At 42.2% G+C, this 25,387-nt stretch overlaps 2 protein-coding genes and 1 pseudogene across 40 annotated transcripts in view; 2 read left to right on the top strand and 1 right to left on the bottom strand.

The window, feature by feature from the left end:
- The window catches only part of CEP112 (centrosomal protein 112), a 537,142-nt gene extending 512,298 nt beyond the window's left edge, over positions 1–24,844 (top strand). For 38 of the 39 annotated variants that reach the window (XR_012426034.1, XR_010581949.2, XR_012426035.1 and 35 more), the window contains 3 exons: positions 19,328–19,429; positions 23,227–23,291; positions 24,407–24,844. Coding sequence is in view for 36 of the 39 variants with exons in the window: in XM_074020167.1 (XP_073876268.1) it covers positions 19,328–19,429; positions 23,227–23,291; positions 24,407–24,410 (171 nt within the window). In the remaining 3 variants the exon portion in view is untranslated. The remainder of the gene's footprint in view (positions 1–19,327; positions 19,430–23,226; positions 23,292–24,406) is intronic. The other variant, XM_065531873.2, reaches the window with a different exon arrangement.
- On the bottom strand, positions 4,958–8,494 carry LOC102141378 (dynactin subunit 6-like). The gene is made up of 2 exons (XM_065532554.1): positions 8,477–8,494; positions 4,958–5,544 (listed from the first exon to the last, which is right to left on the bottom strand). The coding sequence occupies exons 1-2, from the start codon at positions 8,492–8,494 to the stop codon at positions 5,011–5,013; spliced, it is 552 nt and encodes a 183-aa protein (XP_065388626.1). The 3' UTR covers positions 4,958–5,010.
- LOC102131582 (chloride intracellular channel protein 1 pseudogene) lies at positions 12,219–17,100 on the top strand (annotated as a pseudogene).
- Positions 24,845–25,387: the final 543 nt, after the last annotated feature.

Raw genomic sequence — 25,387 nt, 5'->3', positions numbered from 1 at the left:
CAGCAAGGCATGGTGGTATATGCCTGTAGTCCCAGCTCCTTGGGAGGCTGAGGTGGAAGGATCACCTAAGACCAGGAGGTGGAGGCTGAAGTGAGCTGTGGTTGCATCACTGCACTCCAGCCTGGGTGACAGAGTGAGAACGTGTCTGAAAAAGAAAGAAATGAGAAGAAAGAGGGGAGGGAAAGGAAGGGGAGGGAAGGGAGTGGAGGGGAGGGGAAATCAAGATATATTAATCTCCAATCAGAAACCTTGAGTTAGTTTTTCCATTGTCTTCAGAATAAAGCCCAGGTACCTTGGCATAAGCTTCAAAGTCCTAACCACCTTGTCTCCACCTATCTCACTTATCCCCTGCCCACCCCATGACCTCCACCCATACTCTACCCTGTGACAGTCCTGAAGCATGCCACACACAGTCACCCCTATGCTTCCTGCCCTTTCCCAGGCTAGCCGTTTTTTCTTCCTCTCATCCATCTTGAAAGTTCCTACTTGTTCTTCAATGTTCCAGTCAAATCTCATCACCTCTGTAAAGGCCTCCATTATCCTGCATCAGTAATATAGGAGTTACTGATGTCTCCTGTTCCCTTCCCGGCCTATTATATGTCAGTTATGTATTTCTGAAGCTCCTTTTTACTCCTCATGTAAAAAGTATAAGCTTTTTTCTTTCAGAAAGCCTAAAGGAAGTCTTTTGATGATGTCACACTCCCTAAGTTTTAATTGAACAAAAATTTCTTTTCTCTCCGCTGTGTAAAGGTGAAAACTCCTGAATGGAGTCAGTGTTTACAATGGTGTTAAGAAATGTTCTGCTGTGAGGTTGTGGGGTCTCGGTTCCCTTTAGCTGGAAGGTGGGGGGATTTATGCACAAAATCCTCATTAATGTTCGTTCGAACTGCCTAAGTAAATCTGGGGTACACCGGTGGGACAACGGCTGCTTTTGTCTTCCTAATTTGTGTTTTGTATAGAATACCATATCTGGCAACTCATACCTTCTCAAACATAAGGAGATAATTGGTACTTTGAGGGAGAGGTTTAGCTTATTTATAATTGTCGAGAGTTTAAATATGCAGAAAAGAAAGAGCAGTCATAGCTTGCCTCTTTTGAAAAATACCCTCAAACCAGGTCAGAACTCTGTCTAAATCAGATACTTTGAACGAAAATTAACTGACGGTTAGATGCGGATATTTTATTTTAAGTTTTGCTTTAAAATAGGAAGCTATATGTTTATCAACAAATTAATTTCTTCTTAAACTCCTCTATTTGTAGCACTGCTGCACACCAAAATCTCTCGTGATTAATCTGCTGTCTAGACCACTCTATTTCCTATGCGGTGGTGATATTCAAGGCAGGGGATAGAAATGGCCTGATCTTTCTTTTTTTTTTTTTTTTTTTTTTTTTTTTTGAGATGGAGTCTCACTCTGTCACCCAGGCTGGAGTGCAGTGGTGCGATCTCAGCTCACTGCAGCCGAAATGGCCTGGTCTTCTTGCTTATTTTCCTTGATCTCGGCAGCACCTAACACCTACTTTCCCTCCTACCCTTGGGAACCCCAAAGCCTTGCTCCCCACTCTCCTAACTTTCATCTCATCTCTAGGGCCATTTCTGGTCATTCCCTGCTTCTGCTTCCTTCTCCTGCATCCTAAATGTGGAAGTCCCTTATAGATGAGCCTTGGCTCCTGGGACATTCCTGTTCTCCCCTTTCCCCTTCAGAGAGCTCTTCCATTCCCAGGGCTGCAGCTTCTTCTTCTGGCCTGTGATTCTTGGGTCTCTAGTCCTGCTTTTCTCCTGAGCTCCACTCGCATATTTCCTCATGAATGTCTCCTCTGCTTCTCAAACTAAGTACATGCAAACCCCCAAACATACCTTGTGTCCTACCCACACCCAGACCAACTCCCTGTACTGTACCCATTGCCTTGTCTCTGCAGGGACATCACCCTTCTTCTAGGCACATGGCTGAAGCATATATTCTCATATAACTCATCTCTTGTTTCTATTCTACGAAGACAGGTAATTAATCAGCTTCTATTTTATGACCTTCCCATAGCCGTCACCTGAGATCAGATTAGGAGTTCTTCACTTTCCTAGATCACTCCAGCAGCTCCCAGCTGCCCCCCTGAATCCCAGAATCTCCTGTCCTGAGATTTCATCACAATGCTTCCAGATCAATCCTCTTCCCTTCTCCACCTCCCAGTAATAAATGGGCACAGTACAGGGTTAGATGTCAGGTTTCAATCGTGGTTCCAGCAGTTAATGCACTGTGAACCTATTTCCTTCTCGATGAAGTAAGTAGGTAATGTCTGTCTTCCAAATTGTGTGTAAGAATTAACTAGAATCATCACAGCATGTAAAAGATTATGCATCAATTGCTTAATACAGTATCTGGCACATATAAGGTGTTCATAATGTGGAGTTTTCTTTGCTTTTTCTATTTTTTACTACATTCCATCTCAAGTTGTTGATATAACCTTTACTACCTTCCATAATTTCAAGGTGCCACCTACCTATTCAGCAACAACTTGGTTCAGCCGTTTACTCATTAAAGCAATATTTACTAAGCATTTGCTATGTTCCGAGTGCTCCAACCTTACTTCTGTGTACAAATTGTAAATATCAGGGAGACTCCAAAACCCCCATGAGCCTCCCTGAGTATCAGCCTTATTCTGTAGGTCTTCTTGGGTCTTTTATTAGCAAAGTCAGTTATAAACCTCAAGAGTCTTTCTCCACCTACCCTTTGGTTGGGGTTTTGGTCCTTTGTTGATGAAAACTACCTTTTTTAGGAAGTCTAGCCCCAACCAAAAAGGCCTAGTCACCCTCTTTCTGAGAGGAAAGTCAGACATGATAAACAGAAGTGAAAAACACCCTATCCCTCCCCCAGGTTTTCCCCAAACGCTTTCAGGGATGTACCTTGCAACACAGAGAAGGTGCTTCCTTCCAACTTGTTTAAACTTGGTCCTCCAAATATTCACGTTCTTCAACACGTACCTGTCCAGACTTTCTACATTCAGCCTTTCTCATCCCATGCCTATAGAATTGCTGAGCTGTTCAAACTGCTTTAGGACCTGTACCAGCTCTTCTTTGAAAGAGTGGAGTATTCATAGTATATATCAACCTAAGGAAAGAAAACATATTAGGAATGTTATTAGTAAGAAGAAAAACATTAGAAATGAGACCAAAATTATATATTCTAGCAAGAAAGGAGCTGGCATTTGGTTTTAGAAGAAAAGAGGTGTGAGTCATTGACTATCTCAACCATATAAAAAGTCTGATAGTGAGTAAACCAGAGAAGCACAGAGGAGGAAGGAACATGACGAAACCAACTCCCCTCCTTCGGGGTGAATCTCTAAGATCCCCTTTGATCTCAGCAGCCCTGTAGGCCCTGGTGTTTGCCTCCGACTTTCTCAGCTTTGAAGCCAGCCTACTTATTAATAGCCACTGTGCTGATTAAGAACTGCAATACTGAGATGACAGAATCTTCTCTTTGTCTTTAGGGAAAGCATGTGTGATGAGCTTACTCTAGACATTCTGAAGACCTTGTCATTTTGAGACAAAGACTGACTTAACACCAAAGGTTGTAAGCTCTGTCTGATTCTTTCATTCATCAGCAAATATTTATTGTGTTGAGTTGCTACCATGTGCCAGACACCATGCTAAATGCTGAGGCCGTAGCAGTCAGCAAAGCGAACACAGTCCCTACCTAGTGGAGCTCAGTCTAGTTGCAGGGGTCAACCAACTTTCTATAAAGGGCCAGATAACAAATGTTTCAGGGCTTGTGAGCCATAAGGTCTCTGTCAAGACTACTCAATACTGCCATTGTCATGAGAAAGCAATCACAGACAATAAGTAAACAAATGAGCATGGCTGTGTTACAGGAAATCTTTATTTACAAAAACAAGCAGTGTGCCAAATTTGGTCTGCAGGCTGAAGTCTGTTGACCCCTGGTCTAACAGATGCGACACACATAAATGTAAGTGAATATTTTGCATATTCCGTGTTGTGTCAATTCAGACCGTTTGGGTTGCCAGGGACAGAAAATCTAACCCAAGCTGAAAAATCCAAGGACAGGGCTAACTTTAGGTACGGATGGATGAAGGGCTCAGTTTATTTTTCTCCACTTCTCAGTTCTTCCCCTGGATTGCCAAAACCCTCAGTTCACTTCTTACTCCGTGGTAGCAAGACGGTTGTCACAATTCCAGAATGACATCCACGGGGCAAGTCTGGTGGATGAGAGCGTCTGCATCCTTTGACTATCAGTGACTCTGATTACCTGGACTTGAATCATGTTCCCAGGCCCTAAATAGTTATGGCTCCAGATAATGTGATGTGATGATTGCCTTAGGGTCCTGTCACATACTCTACCCGTGACCCTTGGGTGGGACAGAGAATGGGAGAGGGGTAGATTCCAGTTACCAGAAAACTGGTGGATAATGCTGGAGTAAATGCTGGAATGAATGCTGCTGAATAAAATCTCCGCTACATGTGTCTTGTGAAATTCTAAATGAGTACCTCCCAAGGCCACATTTATTAATAGGAGCTCTGTAATATGGTTTCAGCTTTGCCATCTCCATCAGGAAGTAAAGGGTACTGCCGATATGCAAAATACTGTCCAAAATTTTAATATTCACAGGTTTATTTTATATCACAACCTCAATTTTTTGCCCTGTTACCAGCATTTTATTCAGTTTAGTCTATGCTAGAATATAAATACATAACAATATGTCCTTTCTTGTCATGGGTAGTCTTTTACATAACTAAAATTTGTGGCTAGCAGTTTATATAACAAAAGAAAGCTAAATCTGCCAACTATCAGAAAAGAAGCAAGGTTATAGGAAAATAATACATTTTATATGAATTATAAAGGACAGTTACAATGAAAATCCATTACTCTCCTCTCAACCCAATTTTACAAAATGAAGTCAATATGTATTATTCTGTGAATTGCTAGGAGTACATAAACACCGTGGCCCATTCAAAAGACAGCAGTCAAAGACAGAATGTTATCTTCATGTCATGTACAGTTCTTAGTTCTTTACTGGAGCTGAGCTTCCTTTCATAGTCTTCTTTAGGTGGTGGTAATTTGGCAAGATTTTCATCAAGAAATCCAGCTGTAGTGTCCGGGGCTGCGGTCGCTCAGCCTGCACCCGACGAAGGCAGTCTGCACCATAGATCACCATATTCTCAGGGATGACTTTAAAAGTATCTAGGTTACAGCAAGCCCCAGTGAGGCAGCCACTTGTCAATATTCCATTTCTGCCTACATATGCTTTTAATTCAATGACATTATTGTCTCCCATTTTCATGGCTTGGGAATGACAACCAACTTCAAGCACATTATTGGTGCCAATGATCATAGGTTTTGGTTCTGGATCCTCAGTGTCAGGAGTGATATTATCCGAGGGAGCATTTATGATAAGGGCCTGTTCTTCTATTAGGTTCCCTTTGCCAATCACTATTGGCCCGGCTTCCGCAATAATTCGTGCTTTAGGATGGATCACTGACTGAGCTCCTCTTCTGAGTCTTTGCTGCCATGGTACGGCCCCAGTGACAACCTCAATCTTATTCAGAATTTAAGTCTTTGATTCATGAACAAATTCAGACAGTTTATTAGTAAGTTTCTGGTCTTCGACTGTCTTACCCATTTTCTGTCTTTTCTCTGTGTGTGAATCCTTAGAGGTAGACTTAACAGACCCCTGTTTTCTTTTTGGTGTCAGGGAATCTTTTGAACTACCTGAAGCTGGATTTAGAGCATCTAAACCTAATTAAAGTGCTAGGTTTGAACCGTTCACTCATGCTAAAGCCAACTTTCTCTCCATGGGATCAGAAAATGGTCCTGAAAATATAACCCTTTCCAGAAACTAGTTCATGCCACCCTTCAAACAATAGAGGTCGGCAACTGCTTCCTGCATCGCCACCCCCTTGCCTTGGAGTCCCAGGCCCGTTAAGCAGCAGGCTTCACTCCCTTGCGGTGGAACGGTTCATATGAACAGGGAACGGAGGACTCCTATTGCGCTGCGTGCTTACTTTGAGAAGACGCCAGTTAGAATAAAGAACCTGAAGAGGAAATGGTATTGAAGAAAGGGGGGAAATGAATATTTTTAAGATCGTTAAGAAAATTGCAGTTGTTTTTACATTTTCACTTTATATTTCAGAATCAAAGCACATGAGCTCTGCAGCAGAGCACCTTTCTTAAAATGGATTTTTCTTGGCAGTTGCTGTGGCAACACATGGTACCTTAACCCCAATAAAAATGGAATTTCTTAGAAGGCGGTGCATTTTCTCACCTGTACTACAGCATTTTTTTTGGCATCATCTTTTACTAGTATTTCTTTCATTCCTGTTCTTTTTTTTTTTTTCTTTTTGATGGAGTCTCGCTCTGTTGCCAGGCTGGAGTGCTGTGGCACAATCTCGGCTCACTGCAACCTCTACCTCCTGGGTTCAAGTGATTCTCCTGCCTCAGCCTCCCAAGTAGCTGGGACTACAGGTGCGCACCACCACGCCTGGCTTTTTTTTGTATTTTTCGTAGAGATGGGGTTTCACCATGTTGGCCAGGCTGGTCTCGATCTCCTGACCTCATGATCCACCCACCTCAGCCTCCCAAAGTGCTGGGATTACAGGCATGAGCCACCACGCCCAGACCTCATTCTTATTCTTGAAACCAAAATATACTCATTCCCCTAAAAAGCCTATGCAAAAACACTGGCTGCAAGAGGCCCATCCTTCAGAAACATCCTCCACATTCCTGTTTATGTCACATCTGATCCCTCCCAGCAAGCCTCCTTCCTGTGCCCAGTTCCTGCCCACCTCCTCTGGCCCTTCGCCACCCTTCAGAAGCCCTGTGTCTTTTTGCTGCACTCTTCTTACACCAGGTGGCCAATTTTGCAGTACCTGCCCTTGTCCACCCTCCCTCAGACTACATGCCATGCTCCGAAGTCACCTCTTGTTCTCCCCCCCTCCTCCTGCCGGCTTCAGTCTCCCCACCAGTCAGACTCACTTTGCTTAACACATTCTGCTAAGCCCGGCATTCAGAGAACAGGTTCTGAATAAACTAATCCACAATGAGTAGAAGTATATGTTATTTTCCCTTAATCCTCCTATGTATTGGTGGAAATCCAGTTGGAAAGAGTTTTGAGCTGAGATCCTTCCCTTAAATTAAGTCATTTACAGTGAAGCAATGGTTCCCCACCTGTGGGCCAGAGTTACTGACAAGGATCTGAGAAAATCCGTATGCACACTGCTATACAATGACTGTTTGTGTCCCCTCCCAAATTCATGTGTTGAATCCCTAATCTCCAGTGTGATGGTATTTGGAGGTGGCCTTTGGGAGGTAATTAGATCTAGATGAGGTCATGAAGGTAGGTGCCCCATAATGAGATGAATGCCTTTATAAAAAGAGAAAGAGAGACCAGAGTGCGTCAAGGAAAGGCCATATGAGGAGGTCCACATACACATTGCTATAAACTGGAAGCAGGAGGAGAGCCCTTGCCAAGAACCTGGCCATGTTGGCACGCTGATCTTGGACTTTCAGCCTCCAGAACTGTGAGAAATACATGCTTATTGATTAAGCCGCTCAATCTATGGTATTTGTTATAGCAGCCCAAACTAAGGCACTCACCAGCCATTGTTGGTAGCCTGGATAAACAGGCACTACTGTTTTTCAAATGTATATGGATTGTTTTAAATTATAAAATCTAAATTCATTTAAAATTGATTCTGAATTCATAGGAGCTTTTGGTAAGGTACTTTCTCAATCCACAGATACTAAAAAATATAAAAACATTTCAATGGAGGCCTCAATTAATCATTAATTTAAGCAAATAATTTGCTATAAGGATTTCTAATGTTGCAAATAATTGGAAATAGTAAAGTCTAATGATAGAGAATTGGCTAAATGGAATATGTATAAATATAATTCATACTATATACATAATATAATGAAACATATATAATAAAAATCTCCATTAAGTCATATAATGATAACTAATGTTTACTGAACATTTATTATGTGCAACTCTTATACAAGTTTTACAGGTATTAAATCATCTAATCTTCACAGTGGCCTTGAAAAATTATTTTCCTGATAAGGAAACTGAGGCACAGAGAAGTTACTCCTTCTGGGAGCACACAGATTTAAGGGCACAACTCAGACCCAGCTCCAGACACACCAGTTCCAGCGTCTGGGCTCTTAACCCCTACACTTTATTAAATCAAAAGGTTACAAAACAGTCTGTGCTTTCCTACTGGACGGCTCTATTAGGGGATATTACCAGACACCCCTCAGCTCCAGACACTCTACAATGATTGATAAAATATAAAAAGAGATCGCATTGTGGTTTTGATTTATTAGGGGATATTACCAGACATCCCTCAGTTCCAGACACTCTACAATGATTGATAAAATATAAAAAGAGATCGCATTGTGGTTTTGATTTGCATTTTCCTGATCATTAGTGATGTTGAGCATTTTTGGCCATTTGTATACCACCTTACACTCTCAAGAATGGCCATAATCGACTGGGTGTGGTGGCCCACACCTGTAATCCCAGCACTTTGGGAGGCCAAGACAGGCGGATCACCTGAAGTCAGGAGTTCGGCACCAGCCTGGCAAACATGGTGAAACCCTGTCTCTACTAAAAATATAAAAATGAGTTGGGTGTAGTGGTGGTGCACGCCTTAATCCCAGCTACTCAGGAGGCTGAGGCAGGAGAATCACTTGAACCTGGGAGGCAGAGTTTGTAGTGAGCCGGATCATGCCACCGCACTTCTGCCTGGGTGACAGAATGAGACTTCACCATCTCAAAAAAAAAAAGAAAGAAAAAGAAAGAGGGAGGGAGGGAGGGAGGGAAGGGAAGGGAAGGGAAGGGAAGGGAAGGGAAAAAGGAAAGAAGGAAGGAAAGACCGTAATCAAAAAATAATAGATGTTGCTGTGGATGCAGTGAAAAGGGAGTATGTCTGCACTGATGCTGGGAATGTTAACTAGTATAGCCACGATGGAAAACAGTGTGGACATTTCTTAAGGAGCTAAAAGTAGAACGATCACTTGATCCAGCAATCCCACTACTGGGTATCTACCCAGAGGAAAAGAGGTGATTATATGGAAAAGGTACTTGCACATGCATGTTTATGGCAGCACAGTTTGCAATTGCAAAAATGTAGAACCAACCCAAATGCCAATTAATCAATGAGTGGATAAAGAAACTGTGGTCTACATACAATAGAATACTACTCAGCCATAAAAAGGAATGAATTAATGACATTCACAGCAACCTGAATGGAGTTGGAGACTATTATTCTAAGTGAAGTAACTCGGGAATGGAAAACCAAACATCATATGTTCTCACTCATAAGTGGGAGCTAAGCTATGAGGATGCAAAGGCATGAGAATGACACAATGGACTTTGGGGGCTCAGGGAGAAAGGGTGGGAAGGGGGTGAGGGATAAAAGACTACCAATTGGGTTCAGTGTACACTGCTCGGGCCATGGGTGCACCAAATTCTCACAAACCATCACTGAACTTACTCATGTAACCAAATACCACCTGTTCCCCAAAAACCTCATGGAAATAAAAAATATATACATAAAATATATATATTTATAGAGCGAGAGAAAGAGAATTAGAAAGATGTATTTTTTTAAAATCTTGGCTCACTGCAACCTCTGCCTCCTGGGTTCAAGCAATTCTCCTGCCTCAGCCTCAGCCTCCCTGAGTAGCTGGGACTACAGTCGCTTGCCACCAGGCCCAGCTAATTTCTTTTTTTTTTTTTTTTGGTATTTGCAGTAGAGAAGAGGTTTCACTGTGTTGGCCAGGCTGGTCTTGAACTCTTGCCCACCTTGGCCTCCCAAAGTGCTGGGATTACAGGCATGAGCCACCGCGCCCAGCTGGTATTTGGTATTAAAAGCAAGACGAACATTTCTGTGATGTAGAAACAGAACAGAACCTGAGTGGTGAGTGAGGCCACAGCCTCCAGGTACTGAGCCCAGCAGCAGGCAGAGGCAGCTGGAAGGAAACCTGTTAGGGATGACAGAGGCTAAAAATACTAGAAGTGCTCGTTGCCAGGAAAGTGCCAGGAGCCTGGGTTGCAGCTTGAAAGTAAGGGCTGGTGTGGGGCCCGTTCTTGGTAATGAAGCTGGTGCCTGCCACATTCAAGGCTATTACTTGTCTAAAGGGGAGTCAGTTGGCCCCAACACAGCCTCCTCATGAAGGCCTGGCCAAACTCCCTCCCTCTGGGTGCCTAGATCTGCACCCTCCCTGACATCACTACAGAGCAGGGACCCCCAATATCCAGAGGTCCAGATGGACACAGTGGCAAAACCCCACACAACAAGAAAGAAGAATCAGAGAAAAACAAGAATCATCCTAATTCACAGGGTATTGGTGAATGAATTGAAAGAAAGCAAACACGTCTAGTATTCCAGAGGCCAGGTGACTCTGGAGTTGCAGGTTAGGAGGTGAATAGGGCCAGACAGTACAGGGCCTTGTTGGCCATATACAGGATATTAATTTTGATCTTAAAGGTTGAGCAAATTCTGCTTGAAAAGCAAAACCAGCATACCAATATTGCAGTCATCCAGGTGCAAGATGGATGTATTGAATGTATTCTGGACTGGGATGGTTCCAGTGGCAAAATGGAAAGATTCAGGAGATAACATCAATAGAATTCTTACGTAGTTTCCTTTGTTCTCTGCTAAACTGACCCCAGAAATGCTTGTTGGGCTTTGTAAAGTAATATTAGGCACACTTTTTTTTTTTTTTTTTTTTTTTTTGAGACAGGGTCTCGTTCAGTTGCCCAGGCTAGGTACAGTAGCACAAACATAGCTCACTGCAGCCTGGATCTCCTGGGCTCAAGCGACCCTCCCGCCTCAGACTCTCAGGTAGCTGGGACCACAGATGTATGCCACCACGCCCAGCAGATTTTTTTTTTTTTCCCAGTAGAAATGAGGTCTCATTATGTTGCCCAGGCTGGTCTTGAACTCCTGAGTTCAAGTGATACTCCTGCCTCAGCCTCCCAAAGTGCTGGAATTAGAGGCATGAGCCACCATACCTGGCCTCAGGCACACTTATTTTCCTGAACTGCTTCACCCTTACCTCAAAATGTGATAATAAATAACTATGCAGAGACATACAAACAACTACTGTAGCATAAGCCAGTGGCAATGCAATAGGAGGTTCTTCTTTTCTTAGCTCATCAAAAGACCATTCTGTGTTGGGTACATTGGAGCTTGCAAGAAAATAACTCGCATTTGAGGCCTGTGCCTAAGCTGATTGCACAGAGCTGTACATTTCAATCTTAGTTTTTGTTTCATTGTAAACAAGATGACATATTTGACATGGTTTTGACATATGGACATGACTAGTTGATACAGTGTTTGTTTGTTTGTTTTGAGACAGACTCTCACTCTGTTGCCCAGGCTGGAGCGCAGTGGCGTGGCGCAATGTTGGCTCACTGCAACCTCCACCTCCTGGCTTCAAGCGATTCTTCTGCCTCAGCCTCCTGAGTAGCTGGGATTACAGGCGCCTGCCACCATGCCTGGCTAATTTTTGTATTCTTAGTGAAGACGGGGTTTCACTGTGTTGGCTAGGCTGGTCTTGAACTACTGACCTCAGGTGATCCACCAGCCTTGGCCTCCCAGAGTGCTGGGATTACAGGCATGAGCCAACACGCCCAGTCAATACAGTGTTTTTTTGAATAAAAACATCATAAAATATGTTTTAGTTCTCCCTTTGCTGTTTTTAATGAAATTACAGATTTTCGAGGCTCCCTTTTTCCAATGTCACTTTGAATTTTTATCTCTAGGGACCCCTTGGCTCAAGTCAACTGCACATTCCATAGACTTTGTAGTCTCTTATTTATGCAAATGAGCATTTGTCTGATTACCCATGATTTCAGTTTTACTTGATTGGAATGTGAAACTCTAGTTAGGGATGGTCTTGGTCTTCACAGTTTACTTTAAAAGTTAAGGGAATCATAGTGTCAGTGCCACGCCTTGGAGGGAAGAGCAGGCAGATTGTTGCCACGGAGCAGGGCACAGCCTGTTAGTCACATGGGCACTGTGTTATAAAGACCCCATTTCCACTCAGCTTACAGGAGTCTTATTACTAATTATAGAAATGTCATTATCACAATGTCCTGAGTGAGTTTCCTAATTTTATTTTGCTAAGGGAAAGAAGATGAAGGAAGGTAGAGAGAGAAGTAACCGTGGTGGAGAGAGGGAAGCCCCTCTCTTTGGTGCGATGTGGTTGAGGGACATGGAAGAGCACGTAATTATCCACAGTGCTTTTTGAGGATGGTGGGAATGGAGAGAGGATGGAAATGAGCCACAGCAGAACAGCCTTTGAATACCCTAGTGTTTAATAGACATCACACTGGTATAATAAGATGCTTTATGCTAATAAATCTAATATTCAAATATAATAATAAAATACATGTATGTGTAAAAATTTTGATCTTGAATCAAAGGAATTGTGTGTCCATCAAAACCTTTGCTTAACTCCACTCAACCTCGTCTTGCTTCGTGGTCTGTTGTAAGGCCAGATTGTTTGGGCAGTTCCAAATTCATGAATAGTCCATAAGTAAAAGTTCTCATTACCTCATTGTTTCCCCTTAAACGCAGCCTGGGTCAGAGGTGGGGATAGAAAAGCAGTAGCAAAAGCCAGGCATGGTGGCTTATGCCTATCATCTTAGCACTTTGGGAGGTCGAGGCATGAGGATCACTTGAGCCCAGGAGTTTGAGACCAGCCTAGGCAACATAGTGAGAAACTGTCCATATGGGGGAAAAAAAAATTAGCTGGGCATGGTGGCACACACCTATAGTCCCAGCTACTCGGGAGGCTGAGGCAGGAGGATTGCTTGAGCCTCGGGAGGTTGAGGCTGCAGTGAGCCGTGATTGTGCCATGGCACTCCAGCCTAGGTGATAAAGCAAGACCCTGTCTCTTAAAAAATAAAATAAAATAAAAATAAAATAATAAAATTTTTAAAAAGCCCGGGCAGAGTGGCTCATGCCTATAATCTCAGCACTTTGGGAAGCCAAGGAGGGTGGATCACCTGAGGTCGAGAGTTTGAGACCAGCCTGACCAACATGGAGAGAGCTCATCTCTACTAAAAATACAGAATTAGCCAGGAATGGTGGTGCATGCCTGTAATCCCAGCTACTCGGGAGGCTGAGGCAGGAGAATCACTTGAACCCGGGAGGCAGAGGTTGCGATGAGCCAAGATCGCGCCATTGCACTCCAGCCTGGGCAATAAGAGCGAAATTCAATCTCAAGAAAAAAGGTCACAAGAATCAAGAGTGATATATAGGAATATAAACTATTTCTTTTTCTTTTGTCATTTTGCCATATGACAAATTTACATGTGTCCTTCACTGGTTGGATTTTGAATATGTGCTTCTTTGGGGAATTTGTGGAACTTTCAGGTCAGACATGTATGTTGCATTTGTAGAGGTTTTCTCCAGTTGGTCATATATAAATCCGTAGTAAGCTAAAATTTTAAAATCAATAGGAAGGTGTGGGGAGTCCTCTGGAACCAGTTGTTGTTTTCATGGTTGTCACTTTTTTAAAAAGATTGATGACTAGATGGATGTCTGGAAGCACTGCAGTTCAACGCCCCATCCCCTGGCCCTGGCCCCTGTTGTGCTGGTGAAAGCACTAGAACGTGGTAGCAAAGACTCCGCTAATGCACTTGTCTCTGGCATTCTCTTCCCCCTGGGGTGGAAAAATCAGCTCAGCATTTAGAAGGATTATTTGAGAAACTGTAGAGCAAAGTGGACAATAATATGTGCTAGAGAGTCAGACTACCTGAGTTCAAATCATGTTTTACCACTCTGTGCTTCCCTCATTGGGTCGTCAGAAGGATTAAGTCCATATAAAACATGGAGAGTCAACACAGAAAGTCCTCAGTAAATGTTTGCTGGTGGTAACTTTATTAACCTCATAAACAGAATGAAAACAGATTGGTTAAAGTTTTTCATGACTTTATTAAAGTAACAGGATTCAGCTTTATATAATGATTTTTAAATTCAGCATTTGAGCTTAAGGATTCAGGGTAGTAATATTTTCCCAGTTGACGGTCTCACTCATACATGAGGTAATTTCATATTTTCCAGAGGCTTATTTTAAATTCATTCAAATTCACTAAAATCACAAAAACAAAGAATAAAGGAGTAGACAGGAAGTATAAATGCACGAATCTTCAATAAATGTTGGAAAATGTAACTTCTGAATTTGAAAAGTGATGGAAGGAATAATGGTGATCAAAGAGCAACCTTGGACACACCCAATCTTCTACTCTCAATGGCCTAGCCTCCTACTAGAGAGAAACCATCATATGTGTGTGAATAGTGGGCAGGGCGGGAGGAAGGAGAGTCAGGAGAAACCAGCCACGAGCATGAACCAAAGGGCTTAAGTACTTGGCTGTGACCTCCAAAGTGGTTGAAAACTGAGGGACATAGGCCCCCAGAGCAAATGAAATCATAGATTTGGTCAAAGAGTAATGAAGACAACAAAACCAAATCATAGCTGTGGCCTGACCCCAGCTACCCCCGCCACACCTCAACTCTCAGCAAATAGCTGGTTCCATTCAAAAATGAGGTGTAATTTTTCTTTTGGAAAAAGGAACTAGCATATGATCTTTGCTGGATTAAAAGAGAGGGGAAGAAAGAATGTAAGCAAATAATGTTCTGTATATCAAATGGAAAATTACAGGAGGAAAGTTCAGACTAATTATAGTTCTTTATAACAGCTCTTCACAGTGTCAAAGCATTCACAAAACACATTTAGACATCTCTCTCTCAAGGAAGATGGTGGAGGGCGATAGAGAAGTAGGAAAAAGAAGAGACATATTTAAAGATTATATAAGTCAACAGACAGATGAAAAGTGATCTCTCAGAGCTTAGGAAAAATGGTAGACAAAAGCAAAAGATTGAAACCATAGTAGAAGAACCAAAATAGAAAAATCATAACTAAAACCATCCAAGGAAATATAGTAATTAGGCTAGAGGCTATTATATAAAATGAAATGAAAATATAAAATAGATATAAAATGATAAGAAGAGTTTGGTGCAGTGATGCATGCATGTAATTCCAACTACTCAGGAGGCTGAGGCAGGAAGATCGGTTGAGTCCAGGAGTTGGAGACCAGCCTGGGCAACATGGCAAGACCCTGTCTCAAAATAAAATGATATGAAAGTAAAAGTAATAATAGAGAAAATGTATAATTATGGGAGATTGTCAAAGAAGAGCCAACATTCGCAAAGTTTTTGTCTCTGAAGAAGAGAACCAACAGGAAAAAATATATATATGTATATAATAAAATACAAATAATCCTTCTAACAAAGGAAACTTTTGTTTAAATAATGGAATGTAAAGGTAGAAAGGTCACACACAATGTCTCAGGAAAATTAATATAAAATAATTAGTATCAAAGCATTTCCCAGTGAAGTTAGTAAATGAAGGAAAAAGAAAATCATAGCATCCAAGCAGAAAAAGAAAGTTATATTCAACATGAAAAAAATCAGATTGGCCTCAAACTTTACCATGGCAATATGTAATACCAGAAAACACTGGAGAAATGTTCTGAGGGGCTCAAGTAATTCTCCCACCTCAGCCTCCCAAGTAGTTGGGACTACAGGTGCACACCACCATGCCTAGCTAACTTGATCTTTGTGTTCACAAAGTTATGAGAGAAAGAAAGTGGGATTGAAGCAGTTTTATACCCAGCAAAGTTGTCTTTTAAATGTAAAGGCAATGGATAGGCTTTGTTCTTTTTTTTACTGTGAATATACTTTATAATTTGTGTTTACAGTTGAAATTCTGGAAATTCAAAATCAACATCTTTGCCCATGAGCTTCTTATAAACACCAGAAAAGGTTTTGACCTTGTGTTCCGTATTGTTCTGCTGTGCTTTGTCCAAATGAACCTTTATGAGCTGGCTGCCATCCAGTTTCATGTGAGAAGACCAAATCCTCAAGGACTGCATTGTAAATGCAACCGAGCTAAGCCATCTCCAGCTTCAGAAGACCCTGGAAAATGCCAGAGTTGAACTTGCCTGGCTTCTCATCATTGGGCTTCACCATCTTGGCACTCAAATGGAACATGGCCTTCTTGCTGAGTGCCAGCTTAGGAAAACAGACATTCTAAACAGTTAAGGATGTAAGAAATAGTACATGCCCCAGTTCCCCCAGCTATGGCCATTTTCTGGTCCCTAGTGCAACCATAGCTGAAGAACAACTGCAAGTTGAATTGTTCATGAAGGCTGGCAGTGATGGGGTCAAGATTGGGAACTGCCCCTTCTCCTAGAGACTGTTCGTGGTGCTGTGGTTCAAGGGAGTCACCTTCAGTGTCACCGTCATTGACACCAAGAGGCAGACCGAGATAGTGCAAAAGCTGTACCCAGAAGGGCAGCTCCCATTCCTGCTGTATGGCATGGAAGAGCACAAGGACACCAACAAGACTGAGGAATTTCTGTAGGCAGTGCTGTGCCCTCCCAGGTACCCCAAGCTGTCAGCTCTGAACCCTGAGTCCAACACAGCTGAGCTGGACGTATTTGCCAGATTTTCTGCTTACATCAAAAATTCAAACCCAGCACTAAATGACAGTCTGGAGAAGGGACTCCTGAAAGCCCTGAAGGTTTTAGACAATTACTTGACATCCCCCCACCCAGAAGAAGTGGATGAAACCAGTGCTGAAGATGAAGGCATCTCTCAGAGGAAGTTTCTGGATAGCAACGAGCTCACCCTGGCTGACTGCAACCTGTTGCCAAAGCTCCACATAGTACAAGTGGTGTGTAAGAAGTGCTGGGGGGCCGGGTGTCATAGCTCATGCCTGTAATTCCAGCACTTTGGGAGGCCAAGGTGGGCAGATCACTTGAGGTTAGGAGTTCAAGACCAGCCTGGCCTACAAGTTGAAACCTCGTCTCTACTAAAAAAATAATAATAATAATACAAAAAAAAAAAAATTAACCAGGTGTGGTGGCATGTGCTTGTAATCCCAGCTACTCAGGAGACTGAGGCAAAAGAATTGCTGGAACCTGGGAGGCAGAGGTTACAGTGAGCCAAGATCACGCCACTGCACTCCAGCCCGGGCAACAGAGTGAGGTGCCATCTCAAAAGAAAAAAAAAAAAAAGTACCAGGGACTCACCATCCCCGAGGCCTTCCGCAGCATCAGTACTTGAGCAATGCCTATGCTCAGGAAAAATCTGCCTCCACCTGTCCACATGATGAGATCAAGCTCGCCTATGAGTAAGGGTCCAAGGCCCTGAAATAAGACCCTCTTGGGACTCCTTCAGCCCCCTCCATTTTCTCCACAAAGGCCCTGGTGGTTTCCACATTACTACCCAATGGACACACTCCAGAATGGCCAGTGGGCAGGGAACCCTGGAGCATTTGTCCCGGGATGGTGTGGGGAAGAGGGGATGAGGGAAAGAAATAGGGAGCCTGGGTGAGATTTTTACTGTGGGGTGGGATGGGTAGGACGACGTATTTCAGTAATAAAACACAGAATAAAATTTGTTTAAAAAGGGAATAGGGCGTGCACGAGTTGTTTTTAAAAGAGTTGAAACTCAAACTTCCAGAGCCAGTGTTGAGTGATAGAAAAAAAACAATAATCTATATATAACCCACGAACCCTCAATAAATGTTACCCTGAGGTCTGGTTTATAAAGCATGTGTTTTGCTTTGCATTTTTCCTTCGTTTGAGTCAGCTAACTGACTCAAGTAAGTGAGTAGCTGGAACTGGCTCACTTGGAAGTAAGTTGAAGAAGAGAAGATGAGAAAAATCGATAGATAGGAGAATCAACAGATATTTCATCAGCAAAGACTTTGCATCTGTGGGAGAGATCATATTTTATTATTTCTTTTTTTCCTTTAAGTATAAGTCACAGGATTATAGCATATCCCAAAAAAGGCACTTTGCCAAAAATTGAAAATTTGTATTCTAGAACAGTGGCCACAGGATTTTAGTAGGTAATGAAATGAATTGTTAAGCACATTTCTTCCTTAATTCAGTTTAGTGTAAGAAAAGTTGGGTCTTAAAGACTGTTCATTTTAAATTATCTTCAGCAAATTGATAGGCTTATCCAACTCAACTCAGTTGTGCACAGTTTTCATAGTATATTGCCTATTTCCAGGTGTGTATGATGAATCACTTGGTATGATACACTGCAGCTCAGCTTTAATGTTTGGTTAAGTCATGCACAGCACATGCAACAGATTTTAAAAATAATTAATTCTATCATATCTCATAGTAGGAGGAAGAGAAATGCAGAAACACAGCTGGAAAAAGGCACCAATATCTACACATGCATATTCATGCCTCATCCATGCACATCATCCTGCTCAGGCACATTCTTCCAAAGGCTTTTCTTCTACCCTCTCACTCACTGCTTTAGCCTTGAGAGAGATGAATGGGATGAGCCACCAACCTGTTTTTTTTACTAGCCCAGTGAGCATCAGTTAGTTAAACACAGGCCCGATAGTATTCAGGAGGCAGAAGGGAACCAGGAACCTTCCTATGCCCAGTGCACTCTACCTGTCTACTTGTGTCAAAGGGGGTTGGAGACACAGCTATGCAGATTCTCCTTCATTCATGTCTTCATGATTATATGAATCACACTTAGTGCCCCAACTACCTGTCAGTTTGGGGGAGTAGGGATTTTTTTGGGGTTTTTGGGGACAAAGTCTCACTCTGTCACCCAGACTGGAGTGTAGTGGCTCGATCTTGGCTCACTGCAGGTTTGACCTCCTGGGCTCAAAGGATCCTCCCACCTCAGCCTCCCAGGTAGCCGAGACTACAGGTGTGCACCACCATGCCCAGGTAATTTTTATATATTTTTTAGAGATGCCCAGGCTGGTCTCAAACTCCTGGGCTCAAGTGATCTGCCCACTTCAGCCTCCCAAAGTGCTGGGACTACAGGTGTGAGCCACCACACCCTCAAGGAGTATTTTAATCAAAGCAGAGACAGGCTATGAGTTGTCCTCAGATCACAGCTTGGTATGGCTGGAGTTCCCATCCTGATCAAGGAGAGGCTGCAGGGCTAGCATAGTGGGGGCCCTCATGAGTGAAGAGGAGAAAACAATTATTTTACTTATCAGATGCTGAAAATTGTGTTCACAAGGATTTTAAAGAAAGTATTGTTACAGGGACTGTCTCTCTCAGAGTCACAGGGTCAGGCTGGGTAGCCTTTTCAGTTTTTAACTCTTCTTCTTATTTCATCTTTATTTTCTGGTTTCTGACCGCATGTAACAAACCTTTCATTGTGATGAACAGATACTATTCTGGGACTTCTTAAATTCAAAACAATCGTTTATGTGGTAAAAAGATAACTCTTAATTTTTTTCCAATTTAGATAACTTACATACGACAAGAATATGAAACAAAATTGAAAGGGTTGATGCCAGCATCCCTAAGACAAGAACTTGAAGACACCATTTCCTCCCTAAAATCGCAGGTAATTACTAGAATCAAGGCATTTTCCAAGGATTAGGTGATATGCATACTCTGAAAAGAAACTTGCAAATAAATCTGATTCCAAATTGATGCCAGAAATCAATGTGATGTTGTTGTATAAACTGCTACTCAGGATAAATTGTTTTTGTTTTTTTAAAAAAATTTTTCTTGTTTAATAACTCATTGTCTCAATAAGAATTTCTTTGAAGCACCCTTAAAATTGAGAAGTTCAGTCAGTTGTAACATCAATTCATTTACAGTCTACCTTTCAATATAGCCTCATTCTTTTATTCTTGGTTTCAGGTCCAAAATGCCATCACTTAGCATATGGCTGATTCCTCACTGTGTAGAAGTGCAAAGAAATTGAAAGCACAGTTATGTTAGAAGCACTTTTATTCTGGTGTATTTTACATGGTCCTTAGAGATAACAAGATACATTCTATGTTCAAGGCAAAATAATGACAAGGTATTCAAACAATTAGGTTACATAGTTCTTGTTGAAATGTATGGTTCTTGGCTGGGCGTGGTGGCTCATGCCTATAATCCTAGCACTTTGGGAGGCTGAGGCAGGCAGACCTTTTGAGGTCAGGAGTTTGAGACCAGCCTAGCCAACATGGCAAAATCCCGTCTCTACTAAAAATACAAAAATTAGCTGGGCATGGTGGCCCGTGCCTATATTCCCAGCTACTTGGGAGGCTAAGGCAGGAGAATCACTTGAACCCAGGAGGCAGAGGTTGCAGTGAGCCGAGATCACACCACTGCACTCCAGCCTGGGCAACAGAACAAGACTGTCTCAAAAAAGAAAAGAAATATGGTTGGGTGCGGTGGCTCACACCTGTAATCCCAGCACTTTGGGAGGCCAAGGCCGGTGGATCACTTGAGATCAGGAGTTTGAGACCAGCCTGGCCAACAGGGTGAAACCCTGTCTCTCCTAAAAATACAAAAATTAGCTAGGCGTGGTAGTGCATGCCTGTAATCCCAGCTACTCAGGAAGCTGAGGCAGGAGAATCACTTGAACCTGGGAGGCAGAGGTTGCAGTAAGCTGAGATCGCACCACTGCACTCCAGCCTGGCTGACAGAGCAAGACTCTATCTAAAAAAAAAAAAAAAGGAAAAGAAAAAAAAGAAATGCGTGGTTCTTGATGCGGTTCATGATGTGAGAAAACTTCTAACATGTTTTTGCTACATACTTCTGTATTGTTTGACTCTTTTACATATTGTTGATATCATGAGAAAGAGTTTACATATTCACGTTTCCAATACACTTTGAATTTTATTTTATTTTTTTTCATTTTTTTGAGATGGAATTTCACTGTCACCCAGGCTGGAGTTCAGTGGCGCCATCTTGGCTCACTGCAGCCTCTGCCTCCTGAGTTTAAGCAATTCTCCAGCCTCATCCTCTCAAGTAGCTGGGATTACAGGCTCATGCCACCACGCCCAGCTAATTTTTGTATTTGTAGTGGAGACGGGATTTCGCTATCTTGGTCAGGCTGGTCTCGAACTCCTGACCTCTAGCGATTCGCCCACCTCAGCCTCCCAGAGTGTTGGGATTACAAGCGTGAGCCACCGTGCCCAGCCCACTTTGAAGTTTCAGACATATTTTTTCCTTGAAAAATTCCATAAAGGAAAGAAAGTATTTCTTTACTCCCTGTATCAAGTACTGTGCCTGGCACATAACAGGTGCTTAATAAATATATTTATGAATAAAATAAATGATATGGTTTGATGATATCCACCTTATCTATTTATAATATGTAAGATAAAATGTGGAACACATTTTAGCTGCTCCTTTTATATTCCCCTAGTAAAAAGTCTCTAATCTGATAATGAAATGTTCATAATCTCAATCCATATGCTACTGTTTCCGATTGCTTCTATGGGCTATGAAATTTGCTCACGCCTGCATATAAAAATAAGTACTGGAGGAGAATGGGAACATACAAAGGGTTAAGTAATCTTTATTTACATGAAAAGCTCCACTCCAGGTGTGGTTTACCCATTAAGTTTGTAGGTGAGCTACAGATAGTATCAGCTAGGTAGGACCTGACGCCTTCAGAGGGGTTTTTTTAGGAAGAGGAAAAAAAAAGAAATCTGATACCTACCTGCAGGGCTTCTGTTATCATTCATATCATTTCACTGTAATAAAAGCCACTTCAGCCTCCTAAAACTGCAGGCTGACCCAGAAAGAGAGTGCTGCCAGCTGCGATAGGGCCTCAGAGTTGGCAGCTGCACGGAGGAGTCACAGGCCATCCAGCGAGCAAATTTAGTTTGAAAGCACAGGTGCCTGTGTTTTTTGAGAATTGTTGGAATTCCGATTACAGAGTATGGTTGGGGGAGGGAAGTTGAATCAGTGTAATCCCTGCATCTGTCAAAATTATCAATTGTCCTATGGGTCACTTGAGCAATTGGATAAAATGAAGACGAGGGTGCCATACAAATCAGCAAAACCAGGAGGACCACTTTGAGATGCACCCATTTAGAAAGACTGTGTTTTCTTCTCTTTCAAGCACATTTTCTGTTCTGCCAGCTGTATTCTCTTGCATAACTATGTTTTGGGATCAACCGTTGCCATGGTTTCAGTTCAGACCAAAGACACAAGAATAAACAATTCTGAAACGATCAAATACCACTGACTCTTGATTACATTAAGCCATGGTATAAGTTAGCCCCAAACCATTTATATTGGGTTGTGTGAGGTACTTTTGAATCCACGCCTGATATAGGCATCTTTAATAGTATAGAAATGTATGCTTCACAATAATCAAATGCTTTGTAAGGTCTGATTGAAGAGAATATGCTAAAGAACGCAGTTTCCTCCAGCCCCCTAAGAATGGTGGTCTGGCGATTGTACCTGCTATGAGCTCTGCACTAGGTGGTTTCTCTAGTTGTTTCATGTCATCCTCATAACCCTGGGAAGTAGCTGTCATTAACCCTATTTCACAGATTAGGCATCAAGAGCTTAAGTAATTTTCCTAGAGCCACAAATGGCAAGCCAGGAATTGAACCCAAGTTGGCCTAACTCCAGACAAAGCTCAGGCTCTTTCCACTATGAAGTTCTGTCTCTCCAACCTCAGGGAATCCCTAGGATGGACTAAGGTTTCCAGAAAGCAGTAATTTTCTTTACACTCACTCACTCCTCCATTCATTCAACAGCTAGTGAAACCAGCTACATGCCCAGCCCTGTAAAAGAAACTGGGGTAGAGAGACAGAAAAGTCATTCTTGCCCAAGAGAAGCTCTCAGGTTTAGGGAAGACATATGAAAACAAATACCCACAAAGCAGTGTGAGAAGTACCAGTAATAGAGGGGAGGAACACAGAGGAGGGGACCACTGGCTTTGCCTGGGGCTAGGAGGCGAGGAGCAGTTGTGGAGGAGTTGAACGATTCCACAGGAGAGAGGACATTTAAACCAAATGGTGGAGAATGAATAGGAGACAGAAAGACAAGTGTTCCAAAGAGAGAAAATGGCCTGGGCCAAAGAGCAATGGAGTGAGAAAGACATGGTGTAGAAACAGCAGTGGTGGACAGGGCGTGAGGACAGGTAAAGCCACCGTGATGGGGGCGGGCCAGATCAAAACGGCGCTGCAATGAGGAGTTTGAACTTTATTCTGTCGTATCTGATGGATTTTCAATAAGAATGGGATGTGACCAAATGTAAAAAACACAACATTGACATTCAACAAATCCTCTGAGTTTTATCTAGGGAATTGTCTGAATTTAAATAAAATCTTACCATACTATTTGCACAATATTGACATGTAAGCCACGTCCACCTCTTCTCACACAAGGTGTCTTTTCTAGGTTAATTTTCTGCAAAAGAGAGCCTCCATCCTTCAAGAAGAACTGACTACATACCAAGGCAGAAGGTACAGCCCATAAGCAGGTGTCTCCTGATTAGTTTGTGTTGTGGCACCTGTAAGCCTCCTTGTTTGGCCTTTGTCTTTATTAAAATGCTTGGACATAATACAAGTTTTGAAAAAGACTTGTTTTTAATAAGTAGCATATCTTTAAGAAGTCACCCCCCTTCTCATCCCAGTGCTTAGTCTGTACTATCAGAACAAGATGAGAGAATCTGCTGTGCACGGCGGCTCACTCCTATAATCCCAGCACTTTGGGAGGCCAAGGCAGGAGGATCACCTGAGGTCAGGAGTTCAAGACCAGCCTGGTCAACATGGTGAAACCCTGTCTCTACTAAAAATACAAAAATTAGCTGGGTGTGGTGGCACACACCTATAATCCCAGCTACTCAGGAGGCTGAGGCAGGATAATTGCTTGAACCTGGGAGGCAGAGGTTGCAGTGAGCTGAGATCATACCACGGCATTCCAGCCTGGGCAACAGAGCAAGACTCTGTCTCAAAAAAAGAAAGATGAGAGGATCTGCAGGGGCATGGCAAGTCCAGGCCTTACCTGGACAAGAGGATAAGACGTTGTCTTGAGGCCCAGTGATGGAGTGAAGGAGACACGATCTTCCTTTAAGATAGAGAGATGTTGCAATGCTTGCTAGGATAGCTCACATCTTCAAAGTCCTTTCCCCTAAGGGTTTGGCGTTGTTCTCCAGACCAGAATAGATCAACAGCTCAGTGATCCAGCACTCACAGTGACTTGAGTACCCTCAGTGCTCTTTTTGGGGATGCATGAGACCTTTTGTAGTCAAAGGTTCCCAGTGACATCACTAACACAGATTATGTTTACCTCCTGTAATTCCATCAAACGCCCTTCCTGTTTGTGCAGTGAAAGACTGAACTACTTATTTGGCTTTGAATTAAAAGGAAAGATCTTGTGGATCACACATTTTTCAAAAGATTCTGTTTGCTTGATGTCGGTAAGATTTGATCCCTTATAGATAAGCATAAATGATGAAATTTTGATATTAAATATCCTTTTCAAGCCCTATCAACTTCTCCAGAATTGGGGCTTATTTTTTGACTGACATACCTGTTAAACCTAGAGAAAGTCGTGACTGTGATTTTTTGGTTTACAGGTAACTGCACAAGAGAATGCAATGGATACAATTTCCAGGCTGCGCTGTGGACTTCTTCCAGCAGGTTTGAAGATTTGGATATTGTAAACTGTGAGATCAGTGGCATTTTTAAAATCCTTAAATGTAATTAAGATCATAAAAACATGCATCATTCATACGCTAGTGGGGTGGTTTTATTTGTGTCTGCCTAAGTTATCTTTTTAACATTCCTTTATTTCTGATGTTCATGTTTGTGTGCATTTGAGTATGCGCTGAGAACTGCTTATATTGGGCAAAGAAATGATTTCTTACGATACGCCTTGTTAATCCTTTTGCGTAGAATTTTACCAGTTGCGTACGATCAAAATCACGTTTATAGTATCATATCAAAAATTCTGACCTGTTTACATTGTTTTCATGTTCATGTTCATATATTATTAAAATATTATTTTGTACTTATCAGTTTTATTTCTACTTTTTATTGAACTTCATTTGCTAAAATAAATGTGACATATATATGGTATTTTTCCCCAGCAAATGCTAGCAATCTCAAATTGTACTTCGGGAAAATATACCTTATATCATATCAACAATCAAATCCATAATTAGTGCATGAATTGGTGTTTAGGATAAAATTGCTGGATCATCTGATATCAGTCCAAGTATTTGTCTCATTGGTCTCCAATCACATCCTGGAACCCTAGAGGCAGAATATGGTGTGACAATTTTAAATAGCTGCTGTGGTTTTATTGTTACTTTCTTGATCTGCCTTTTTATGGTGGTTGTTTTCATTATAATATCAATCGATGATCCTTAAGAAAGCCTAAAAAATGTGAGGTGAGGTTATGAGGACACGACACATTGGCAAGTAGCCACGGAATATGCTTTACTTGGTCCGGTTTGCATGTGGGCACCACATGGTGTTGCTTCCATGAGTGGATGGTGAAGTCTGGGTCCCTCTCCCCACCCAAATGCCCAGAGCTGTTCTGCGATGATTGGTCA

Source organism: Macaca fascicularis, chromosome 16, assembly GCF_037993035.2.
Source record: "Macaca fascicularis isolate 582-1 chromosome 16, T2T-MFA8v1.1".
Classification (NCBI taxonomy): Eukaryota; Metazoa; Chordata; class Mammalia; order Primates; family Cercopithecidae; genus Macaca; species Macaca fascicularis.
This window is presented reverse-complemented; position numbering and strand designations above follow the sequence as displayed.